Source organism: Heptranchias perlo, chromosome 23 (assembly GCF_035084215.1).
Source record: "Heptranchias perlo isolate sHepPer1 chromosome 23, sHepPer1.hap1, whole genome shotgun sequence".
Lineage (NCBI taxonomy): Eukaryota > Metazoa > Chordata > Chondrichthyes > Hexanchiformes > Hexanchidae > Heptranchias > Heptranchias perlo.
Window position 1 is genome coordinate 44,351,563 of NC_090347.1, and position 12,799 is coordinate 44,364,361.

General features: G+C 45.7%; 1 protein-coding gene across 1 annotated transcript in view; it reads right to left on the reverse strand.

Moving 5' to 3' along the window:
* unc13d (unc-13 homolog D (C. elegans)) overlaps positions 1 to 12,799 on the reverse strand; it is a 147,260-nt gene that overhangs the window by 117,304 nt on the left and 17,157 nt on the right. Inside the window, exons 2-5 of the mRNA XM_068004395.1 lie at positions 12,240 to 12,296; positions 4,798 to 4,905; positions 1,997 to 2,056; positions 1,304 to 1,370 (exon numbers count right to left, since the gene is read on the reverse strand). Coding sequence (XP_067860496.1) covers positions 1,304 to 1,370; positions 1,997 to 2,056; positions 4,798 to 4,905; positions 12,240 to 12,296 — 292 coding nt within the window. The remainder of the gene's footprint in view (positions 1 to 1,303; positions 1,371 to 1,996; positions 2,057 to 4,797; positions 4,906 to 12,239; positions 12,297 to 12,799) is intronic.

The following is a 12,799-nucleotide window of genomic DNA, read 5'->3' on the forward strand; positions in this document are numbered from 1 at the left end:
AATTACCCCCCTTCTCTCTAGCCATCGACGTCTTTCTCTCTGTCACTACCTTCCTTATCTCTCTCTATTTTATTGATGTTCCTACGTTCAGCGCTCCTCTTAAACGTTCCTCTCTTGTTCGTCCAAATACAATATCCTGCAAGATGTTCCTCTTATCCACATCTCATTGTGTTGAAATCAAGGGGGTAATTTTGACATTGGGGGACAGTGTAAAACAGGCGATATCAGATCAGCCGCCCATTATACACCTCGCCCAATTTTCATTTCCATTTGGAGACTTGGCAGGAGGTCTGGGAGAAGTTACGTGACTTGAAGAAGAGCGCAAAAGTCAAGGGTGTACCTCCTAGGCCACCTGGAGGAACAGATCATCGATCCTGCTTTACAGTGGAGGTTATTAGTACATGAGACTCTTGTTGAACAGATACTAGTGTCCGTACACAATGTGGAAGAAGATATGATGAGGTTGGACCATTGCTTGTCTGTGTGCTATTGAGAACATGGCGACACAAGTGGCATCTGTGGTGGACACCTCAGCTACACAGGTCATAAGCACAATGGGTGCACCTTTCATCAATGCTCCCACTGCCGCTATAGAGGTTTTGTATTCATGGATGGCTTCATCTCGCTTGGAGAATGGTCACAGGCCACCAAGAGGGAGGGATTCTGAGACCTCAAAGACTGCCCACTGCTCTATCCTTAGAGAGGCCAATGAGCATCATAGCGCGATGCCTTCCAGCAGTGGCATGAGTGGAGTAGCACAGGAACAACTGGTTGTCACTCATGCCAGTGTCAGTTCTGTGGCATAACACAGCCCTTGTACAAGTGACAGAAGGCACCACTTCTGAAAGCAATGAGGCTACAGAACCCCTGGCACTGGTGCAGGTACCTCAGGGTTTGTCGCAGATATGGGTAGGGGTCACCTGAAGTTTGTCAGCTACTTATACAGCCACTCGGTAGACTTACCTCTTCAACTAGGGGAGCACCTCGGAGTGGGGCACATGGGCAACAAAGGGCAAATGCAGGAGCAAAACGCATTAAGGGTAATCTTGAGTCCCCTATTTCAGTTGCATGTCCAACCAGCCTTTGCCTCAATGGGATTCACCTCAAGTTACTGCCCCCTTCTTACTGACTTGTGCAACATGGCTCATTTCAAAGTCCAAGACAACCTTAAAACCCTTCTTGAGAAGTAAAGTTACCACGAGGATTGATATATTATTTAATTGATTCCCTTTAGCCTGGAGATTATAACAAAAGCAGTCGTGTTGTCTATTGCCACCCACACATAGCGAACATCGATACTCACCACTTGCATCTTTGGCCAAAATTCCTTTTGCTTCCTTTACTATTACTTTCAGGAAGGCAGCGGGTGGCTGTGGGACAAATACAGAGAAAGCAACAGGAACCTCAGCATAGTTATTACAGCAGAATAATCTTCACACCGTAATAGGCTGTGTTCAACATTATAACAGTGTCGGAAATACCCTAAACCCCTCCCTGTGACACTGTCTGAAATACCCTAAACCCCTCCCTGTGACACTGTCTGAAATACCCTAAACCCCTCCCTGTGACACTGTCTGAAATACCCTAAACCCCTCCCTGTGACACTGTCGGAAATACCCTAAACCCCTCCCTGTGACACTGTCGGAAATACCCTAAACCCCTCCCTGTGACACTGTCTGAAATACCCTAAACCCTTCCCTGTGACACTGTCTGAAATACCCTAAACCCCTCCCTGTGACACTGTCTGAAATACCCTAAACCCCTCCCTGTGACACTGTCTGAAATACCCTAAACCCTTCCCTGTGACAGTGTCTGAAATACCCTAAACCCCTCCCTGTGACAGTGTCTGAAACACCCTAAACCTCTCCCTGTGATACTGACGTAAAGACCCCATACCCCTCACTCTGGCATTCATAAATACCCTACACCCCTCACTGTGGCACTAAATTGTCAGCATACCCATTAAAAAAATAACATTTGACGCTGTTCAGCTCACCTTCAGCTGTTTGACCCGCTCCAGAATAACTTCATGTTCTGCCTGGTCCATTTGGAAAGCCTAGAAAGAGAGACGAGACGATGCCAAACAGGTTATTGTGGGACCAAGGCTCAATCTCTCAATGTTCACAGTTCAAGAATCGGAATGAGACAGCAGGAATTATTTGCGTTTTCTTAATGATTGTTTGTTCATTAAGGTGAAGGGTTTTTGTTTTGGGGAATGGAACATTTTCCATTTAAGACACCCTGTATCAGCTTGACTAAGGGCCTCACGACATCTGAAGACAAGAGGTTGCACTGAAAGCGCAGCAGGACATGGTCAGGTCAGAGCTTAAGCTGCGGGTGTATCCAACATTAATTACGAATGGCCTGTTTCTGTGCTGTAAATTCTATGTAATTCTATCATATGTAATACTTGTCCTTAAAACCTACCTCTTTGACCAAGCTTTTAGCCACCTGTCCTAATAGCTCCTTCTGCAGCTCAGTGTCAATTTTTGTCTGATTTCGCTCCTGTGAAGCACCTTGGGATGTTTTACTATGTTAAAGGCACTATATAAACGCAAGTTGTTGTTGTCAGTGAAACATTCTAAATACACAAAGTGCAGTTTGCAGTGATGATGAATTTAGAGATTACCGAGGGGGATGTGATCATTGAAGCTGTGAGACTGATTTTCTCAGGAGATCTGGGGACATGTACCTACAAAGTCTTCAGGCTCTTCTGGTGCATTCTCACCATACGTCCAATGGGAGTGAAACAGAAGGGCCGGGAGTAAGGCTGGGACCCACATATGCTGAATCTTTGCCTTCCCCGGGCAGGTTCTGCGGGGCCTTGTTAAGGACCAGAACTTCCCTCTGCCCCAAATAAGGTCAGCAATGATAGAGGGGACGTGGCTGGAGGTGGGGACTTCCAGGCCATGGGTTTCCTTGTGGCAATGCCCACTGCCTCCCACTTCATTTAATTGGCTCTAACTGCCCTGAGGCTCTGTTCTCTTTCCCCTTGCCCCCACCCACCCCCCCCCCCCCGGTCCAGGAAAACCCCAGAAATCTTGGGGCAGCATTAAAGACATGATCTGGGTCGACACCTCTTTTTCCTGGGACATTCAATTCCCTGGGCACAAGGACCAGGCAAATTGGCCCTTTTATTTCCAAATACTGGCAATTCCATCAGTGCAGTGACGGGATTGCTCACTGAAGCCAGTTAGGGAGTGTTCTCCTTATCTCAAAAAAGAAGTTCCAACTAGTCTTGAAGAAAATAAACTTTCATCTAACACAACAGCCAGGCATGCCCCAGAAAGCTCATCTGAGGAAAATTAAAAGTTTTCAAAAGATGCATTTCCACAGTTTAGATATTGTGTATAACTTATTTGGGGACAAAGACTCTGATCTCAGAAACCATCAGCTCATCTTAAAACTTTTTTGCCTCCAGTGCAAAACCAACAGCAAGAGAAAATAATTGGTTCCTTCAACCTTCAGTTCTCCTTCCAGCCAATCTACATAGGAATACAAGAAGTTAAAACATGGAAACAGGCCATTCAGCCCAACCTGATGGCGTTTACTTTCCAGCTAAGAAAATCATTGTAATCACAAAATACCCACCCTGTTCCCATATCCCTTCAACTCCTTTTCCTTCATCCACCTATCCAATCTAATCTTGATCTACTTTCTTCCTCAACCACTAACCCTGGCCGTGAACTCCACAGCCTCATAACTCTCTGTGTGAAGAAGTTTCTGCTGCCCCTTGTTCTAAATCTCTTGACATTTAATCTTGTTCTTAACCCCTCAATGACCGGAAACACTCTGCTTCTATCTCCCTTGACCCATTCTTTCATAATTCTAAATCCTTCTACCTTATCGGCCCGTAATCTGCATCATTCTATTAAAAAAAAACACATTTTTCAATTTGTTCTTCATATTTGTATTTTCTCATACCAGGCAGCATCTGAGTGAATCTGTGTTGTAGACTCTCTAAAGTCTCAATATCTATCCTATAATATGGAGCCACAGTACTGAGCTCTTATTGATGTTTTATATAGGCTGATTGGCTCTGACAGCCTCCAGTTGTGCCTTCCAACTAATCTGATTGGCTCTAACAGCCTCCGATTGTGCCTTCCAACTCATCTGATTGGTTCATATTTCCAACCTCCAATCCCTGTGGAAAAGAAACCTGATTTTTCTTGTGAATCTGACAAGCTGAAGTGAGTTGAAATCCTAAATGTTGGTGTGTGCGCTTCTGCTGTGTTGGTTCAGTGAACACTAGGTGTCAGCTGTGGTGCAGTGGGTAGCATCCTCTCCTCTTAGTCAGAAGGTCGTGGATTCAAGTCCCACTCCAGAGACTTACACGTAACCTAGTGGCGTTCCAGTGCAGTACTGAGGGAGTGCTGCACTGTCGGAGGTGCTGACTTTTGGATGAAGCCAAGGCCCCGACTGCTCTCTCAGGTGAACGTAAAAAATTCCACTGAACTATTCGAAGAGCAGGGGAGTTCTCCCTGTGTCCTGGTCAATATTTATTCCTCAACCAGCACCACTAAAACAGATGATCTGGTCATTTATCTAATTGCTGTTTGTGGGACCTTGCTGTGTGCAAACTGGCTGCCGCATTTCCTACATTACAACAGTGACTATACTTTAAAAGTACTTCATTGGCTGTAAAGCACTTTGGGACGTCCTGAGATTGTGAAAGGCGCTATATAAATACAAGTTTTTCTTTCTTTTTACCCATTGAACCCATGGGGAATCACACCTTTAATGTATTTGAGCAGCTATCTGTTGAAAAAGAGAGATGTGTCGAGTTAGTTTACTCACATTCTGCAGATAGTGAAGGAGCTTGTTCTTGTCTGCAGTGTGGGAAGCTGCAGGTTTTCCACTGCGATGCACAAACGTATACAGGGCCTCCTCATACAACAGGTTCAGCTGCACGGGAAGGAGTAACATCGCAGTCAGCCTCTGCACAACTAGTCATGAAGTAACACAGCAAAGTATTCACAGGACTTGCCTGGTCAGAGCAAGGCAAATTCAGCACCCAGACGAACCCTGGGCCTTTGATTTACAAACAGCTTCTCATCCAGGATCGCCAACTCTGGTTGGACATATTCCGGGAGGTGTCATCACATGACCTCTTGTCATCAACCACCCCGCCCCCACACGCTCACCATTGGTCGCCCAACACGCCCATACTTGTGGCGCACCCCCTACCCATGCCAATTGGAAAGCGAATAGACTCTTCGTTACCTGATTGGAAGATTCTTAACTGTCAGTCAAACAACCTTTATTTCCCCATGTCCAATATTTTTATAACTAGTAAACAAAAGTGTTCAAAGAAAATTTGAGGGAGGGGGAGAAACGGTTCCTGCTCCTTGTTGCCATCTAATGACTCCTGTTAGAAGGAGTTTGTGTGACCGTACCCCAATAAGACTCAGCGGCCTAGAAATTCAATTGCGCCTGAAAACGGGCATGCAGGGAACGGGGTGGGCAGGGGGGTGGGGTGGTCGGGGGGAGTGGGCAAGGGGTGGGGTAGGCAGGGGGCAGAGTGGGCAGGGGTGGAGTAGGCAGGGGCGGGGGGGTGGACAGGGGGCAGGGTGGTCGGGGGGAGTGGGCAAGGGGTGGGGTAGGCAGAGGGCAGAGTGGGCAGGGGCGGAGTAGGCAGGGGCGGGGGGGTGGACAGGGGGCTAGGGGCGGGGTGAGCAGGGGCGGGGTAGGGTGGGCAGGGGGCGGGGTAGGGCGGGGGGTTGGGCAGGGGGCGGGGGCAGGGTAGGCAGGGGGCGGGATAGGGCGGGGGGGTGGACAGGGGGCGGGGTAGGGCGGGGGGTTGGACAGGGGGCGGGGGCAGGGTAGGCAGGGGGCGGGATAGGGCGGGGGGGGATGGACAAGGGGCATCCCCTTTTCCTTCATCCACCTATCCAATCTAATCTTGAATGTTGACATAATTTCTGCCTCAACCTCTAACCCTGGAAGTGAATTCCACAGCCTCACAACTCGCTGTGTAAAGATGTTTCTCCTGCCCTCTGATCTAAATCTCTGACATTTAATCTTGTATCTCTGGCCCCTCATTCTTGACCCTTCAACTACTGGAAACAGTCTGTTTCTATCTACCCTGTCCCAACCTTTCATGATTTTAAACATGTCTATCATATCACTCCTGTAATCTTGTTGCTCTAACAAGAAAAGCCCCACGTTTTTAGTTCTTTCTTTGTATTTGTATTTTCTCATATCAGGCAACATCCTAGTGAATCTGTACTGTACCCTCTCTGAAACCTCAATATCCTTACTATAGTGTGGAGCCCAATACTGCTCACAGTACTCTAACTGAGGTCTTATTAAAGTTTTATATGGGCTAATCATTACCTCTTGGCTTTTATATTCTGTACCTCTTGATAAAACCTAAAATTCCATTAGCTTTTTTTTTTTACAGCCTTTAGCATCCTGTAAACCTGGACCCCCAAATCCCCCTGCTCTTCCCCAGCACTGACCATACTTCCACTCACAGTATAATTACTGCTGCTTTTTTTTTTAACAAAGTTGTACCACCTCACACCTATTGAAATCTGCCTCCTTTTAGTCCATTAATAGCTCTTTGCAGCTTCCTTTGGTCTTCTAAAGAATTAAGAAGGTTCACTCGGTTAATCCCGGGGATGAGGGGGTGGACATATGAGGAGAGGTCGAGTAGATTGGGACTCTACTCATTGGAGTTCAGAAGAATGAGAGGCGATCTTATTGAAACATATAAGATTGTGAAGGGGCTTGATCGGGTGGATGCGGTAAGGATGTTCCCAAGGATGGGTGAAACTAGAACTAGGGGGCATAATCTTAGAATAAGGGGCTGCTCTTTCAAAACTGAGATGAGGGGAAACTTCTTCACTCAGAGGGTGGTAGGTCTGTGGAATTTGCTGCCCCAGGAAGCTGTGGAAGCTACATCATTAAATAAATTTAAAACAGAAATAGACAGTTTCCGAGAAGTAAAGGGAATTAGGGGTTACGGGGAGCGGGCAGGAAATTGGACATGAATTTAGATTTGAGGTTAGGATCAGATCAGCCATGATCTTATTGAATGGCGGAGCAGGCTCGAGGGGCCGATTGGCCTACTCCTGCTCCTATTTCTTATGTTCTTATGTTATGTTCTTAACTATACCTCCTATTTTGGTATCATCTGCAAATTTCAACACCACTCCCTCTTGGCCTAAATCCAAGTCACCGATGTACACAGTGAACAGAGGTGGCTCCAGAACTGAACCCTGTGTGATTCCACTACCCACTTCCAATCCCTCTGAGAAACCACCCTTAACTCCTACACCCTATTTTCTCGCGTCTGACTCATTTTAATCCAGTTTGCTATCCTCCCCCTAATTCCATACCCCTTGCTGTTCTCCCATATGGTACCTTGTCAAAGACTTTCCTAAGGTCCATGTGCACTACATCCACTGCATTTCCCCATCCACCATGTCTGGACCTCCTCGATAGGACAGTGCCCACTGGGGACTGGGTTGGGGATTCCCCCAAACACAATTCTTACAGCGAGCAGAGAGGGCAGGCTCCCATCCCATCAAACATAAAGGTGAAAGGACAGTGTCCAACCCACTGGGCCGCCCGGTCCCTGTTGTAACTGCGCAAATACTGAAGGACTTTCATCACCACAGTCTCTTGTTTGCTCCGATTTCTTAATTTTGAGTTTCAGTTATGCTGTGTGATGAAATGAGTTAGAGGAATGGTGACAGGAAGTCTTGTAACCCATTGATGCACATTCCTGCCTCTGTAGACTTTGTTGTGGAATAAAGTCAATTCATATGGCCATGTCGCCCTCTTTCACCAGTGCTAGAATGTTCCATGGCCAATTTCTGGTGGAAATAGAACATTGTGGAAGTGTGGAATTACCTTATTTGGATTCAATTCTTGTTAGTAAACAGTGTACAGTACTTCTACTACCCTTCCTTTGAGAAAAGAGGCATCGTATGTAGAATAATTCTCCTGCACACGCATATAAACATTAAATACGAGAGAAGGGGCAATTTTGTCTTTGTGCAATAGCGTAAAATGGGTGATAGTGAATCGGCAGCCCATTTAACATCTCTCCCCATTCTTATATCCGTTGACTTCAGTGGAATCAAAAATGGGGAGAGATGTAAAACTATCGCACAAAGTTAAAATTACCCCCAGAGAGAGAGGTGTTTATTTACTGAGAAGTTGGACGTAACAAAAAAACACACTGAGTGATACCAGGCAGGCTGAAAAGGTCTGGCCTGGTTATACGTTAGCTCCGGTCATTAAATTTGAGCTGCAAAATAACAAAGTTTAATATTAACAAAGCTTTTGTGTGCAGAACTCTATATATAAAATTATAAAATAATACTTGTAGAAAATACATTTAACAAATTGAGGTAATTTGGAAAGGCCCTGTTTATAAAGTTTTGTGGTTAATTGTAGGGGCAGGATGTGGGCCTGAAGTAATAATAAGAGGAAAAACTTGCATTTATACTGCGCTTTCCATGACCTCAGGACGTCCCAAAGCGCTTCACAGCCAATGAAGTCGATTTTTTGAAGTGTAGGCACTGTTGTAATGTAGGAAATATTAATACTAATACCAGTATTAATAGCAGTACTAAGGATACAGAGATAGGGAGGGGCGAGGCCATGGAGGGATTTGAACCCAAGGATGAGAATTTTAAAATCAAGGCATTGAGGGACCGGGAGCCAGTGTAGGTCAGCAAGCACAGGGGTGATGGGAGAACGGGACTTGGTGCGAATCAGGATACGGGAAGCAGAGTTTTGGATGAGCTCAAGTTTATGGAGGGCACAAGGTGGGAGGCCGGCCAGGAGAGTATTGGAATAGTCAAGTCTAGATATAACAGAGGTAACTTGTACTAATACTAATGCCACTACATCGAAAAAGTAACCATACAGTAACATCCGACATGGCGCCTTATAAGTGTCGTGTTATTTAATGTTACATGATCATGAATGAGGAGAAAGCACCTAGACGTACATTTGAGAATGAAGGGAAAGAGGACGTCTGCAACACTCCAAAGAAGAAATGGAAAGGGGCCTGCTCCTTTGGGGATGAGTGACTATTGCAGCCCAACTTTAGAGAGTGGATTGTAAACAGGATCTGGTGATCAGTCGGTGCACCACGTGCCCAATGTCACTTTCCGTTAAAAACAAAGGTGTTGGTGCTGTGACAAAACATATGAACACAGAAATATCAAGCGCCAGCGAGAGCAGCAGTTTAACGAAATATTTCACACCCAAAAACACTTCTGAGGAGACTGGTGTCGTTGCTGCTCAGTAACCTATGTGCAGCAGTCAGTTGTGCATCATCACAACTGTTTGCCACTTGACTGTGGGATGAAGCTGATGTTAAACTACTTTCAGATTCAAAGTTGAGTCAAATAATTCATTGCGGGAGGACAAAATGTGAGAGCCTTGTGGAAAGTGTTTTGACGCCTTATTCAGTTGAGCTGCTTTTGTACGATCTCAAAGACAATCAGTCATTTTCCGTAGCCACTAACACCTCAAATAAGGAGAGTTTGCATCATTTTTACACAGAATTACATTGACTTTACAACACAGAAACAGGCCATTCGGCCCAACTCTTCTATGCAGGTGTTTATGCTCCACAGGAGCCTCCTCCCTCCCTAAGAACATAAGAAATAGGAGCAGGAGTAGGCCATACGCCCCTCGAGCCTGCTCCGCCATTCAATCAGATCATGGCTGATCTTCAACCTCAACTCCACTTTCCTGCCCGATCCCCATATCCCTTCATTCCTCTAGAGTTTAAAAACCTATCCATCTCAGCCTTGAATATATTCAACGACTAAGTATTTACAGTCCTCTGGGGTAGAGAATTCCAAAGATTCACAGCCCTCTGAGTGAGGAAATTCCTCCTCATAAGAACATAAGATTACTCCCTACTTCATCTCACCCTACTAGCAGTCTTTACGAAGACTGAAGAACAGCAGATGTTATAAGCAGCAAAATCTGCCCAATTTTGGATGACAATGGCTTGAAGATGGAAAACTTGGTGTACTTTGTGACTGACAGTGAGTCAGTTAATTAAGAGAAAATCATTCCGTGCTTTGTAACTTGAAAGTATCGCAACCTAACTTTTGCTGCAAGCAAACTGCAATGGCACATGTGCAGTGGAACGCAGCCCAGCGTGGAGGTGCAATGAGGAGAGTTTGACCATCGAGTTTTCTAATGAGTTTTCAAGCCCTGCAAAGAAGGTGAAGGATCTCCAGGAATGTTTTGAGTCGGTGGAGGAAGAATGCAGCGATCTTCTACGACATATTCCAGTGAGGTGTCTGTCACCTCGTCCAGATGTCCAGAGACTTTTGAAATGCTGGAAAGTTGTGAAAGCGTTCTTCATTTCACAGAGGCAAGATAATACCCACGCACTGACGTGGGGTTTGATCGCTGACCAAGAACACAAGCTGACCAATGACGAAGATCCACCTCTTCCTGAATTTTTTTATATATTTGTTCATGGGATGTGGGCGTCGCTGGCGAGGCCGGCATTTATTGCCCATCCCTAATTGCCCTTGAGAAGGTGATGGTGAGCCACCTTCTTGAACAACTGAGTGGCTTGCTGGGCCATTTCCGAGGGTGATTAAGAATCAACCACATTGCTGCGGGTCTGGAGTCACATATAGGCCAGACCGGGTAAGAACGGCAGGTTTCCTTCCCTAAAGGACATTAGTGAACCAGATGGGTTTTTATGACAATCCGGTAGTTTCATGGCCACCATTACTGATACCAGTTAATACTAAAGAAAGAAAGACTTGCATTTATATAGCACCTTTCACAACCTCAGGACGTCCCAAAGCCCTTTATAGCCAATGAAGTACTTTTGAAGTGTAGTCACTGCTGTAATGTAGGAAACGAGGCAGCCAATTTGCGCACAGCAAGATCCCACAAACAGCAGTGTGATAGTGACCAGATAATCTGTTTTTAGGGGTGTTGGTTGAGGGATAAATATTGACCAGGACATTGGGAAGAATTCCCCTGCTCTTCATCAAAGTGTCATGGGAGCTTTTACTGCCACCTGAGAGTAACATGGTAGAACATCTCATCCGAAAGCCAGCACCTCCGACAGTGTAGCACTCCCCCAGTACTGCACTGGAGTGTTAGCCTTGATAATGTGTTCAAGTCTCTGAAGTGGGGCTGGAACCCACAGGCTTCTGACTCAGAGGCTAGAGTGCTACCACTGAGCCACACTGACACCTTAATGCCATTTATACTTTGTGCACATCTACATGGATGTTTTTCACACAGCAATCACAGCGCGTGTAAGTGACACAACTCAGACCACAGATGTATTTGGAGTGATGGAAAGTCTGAGAGACAATTTGAAAAATAGGCTGAGAGATAACTTGTTTGGTTGCAAAGTGAACCAGAATTTGAAGAAGTTGCCTATCACTCTGCATTGAAGGTGTACGAGAGAAGCATTGACCACTCGGAGAAATGGTTCCCCTTCAATACAACTCCTCTGAAACGCTTTACAATGCTTGGTCTTCACACGCTCGATTCACATTTGAGGACCTGATGGACTATGTCAAGACTACAAATATGGCAGATGGAGAAGCACTGTACAATGAATTGTGTGCAATGCATGAAGTTATGCCAAAGCTCTGGGACATAGAGCAAGTGGGTCACAACCAGGCCAAGTTTCTTCTCCAACTGCAAGTGTCCAACTCTTCAGAGGTTAGTGGAGCAAGTGCTAGTTGTGCCTGGGACCAACATTCCAGGGGAAAGATGAAGAACCACCTATGGATGTACGGAGAAAAGTAAGACGAGAGCAGACCTTGTCAAGGCTGAACTATGTGTTAAAGTCAACTCCAAGAAATCATGAAGTGGGTTCCATGAATTCAACCTTGGAAGGAAGGACCACTTGAAAACAACAAAGAGTAACAAAAAAATAAAAGGAGTTCTCCAACCACCACTGCAGTCTAGGAGGCAAGGATGAGAACTCTGTTATCTCACATTATTTTTGTTAAGCAGTGTCCTCACAATCCTTATTAAGGAACATTCTATCCTGCCTGTCCCTACTTTAGCAAACCAAGAGGTGGCAATCCTAGAGCAAGACCCTAGTCCTACACTGAGACAGTGAGTGACAAAATGTCGCTAACGCAACCAGTACATGGCTTTCCTGTCAGGCTCTTGCGTACCATACACACGTACATGCACACACTCGCGTGTAAATGCTTAAACGCGCACAGACACAGACACACACACACACACACTAGTGCACATGTTTTTACCTCTGCCTTTGTGAACTGAGCAGGTCTGGTCTCTCCTTTCAGGGCTTGCGGCTCCATCTGTGGAATTAATTTTACACAAATCAGTTAGATCAATATCTGATCAATACCTGATTTGGGACCAAGAGTACCTGGGCCATTATGAGAGGGCTTTTCACCGCAGCGCATCACCCCAAAAGAAGCTTAAGCAGTGTCTCCTGGACCCAAGCACTTACCTGGGCCTGGGCTGAGGCCAAAGCACTTATCTAGGCCTGGACCTAGGCCTTGAGCTTTTAGGTACTGCCAATTAAATGCAGAACTTTAACAAGATGTTTGACTGCCGTACTTCCTATTCAGAGTCACAGAACCTAAAACGTTGAATTGTTTTAAATTGGGAAGCCCTAGGATCAAGGCCCACAGTATAGGACACGGGCAAAGCTGAAAAGAGCAGGAGATCTGATGAGACAAATCCAGAAGTAGTGATCAGGTGACGCCAGGTTTGGATTTGATTGTAGGAGGAAGGAAAAGCTAAACAATGTGAGGAGTCCCACAGGTCTGAGGTCCTGGGAAAGAGTGAGTTATAG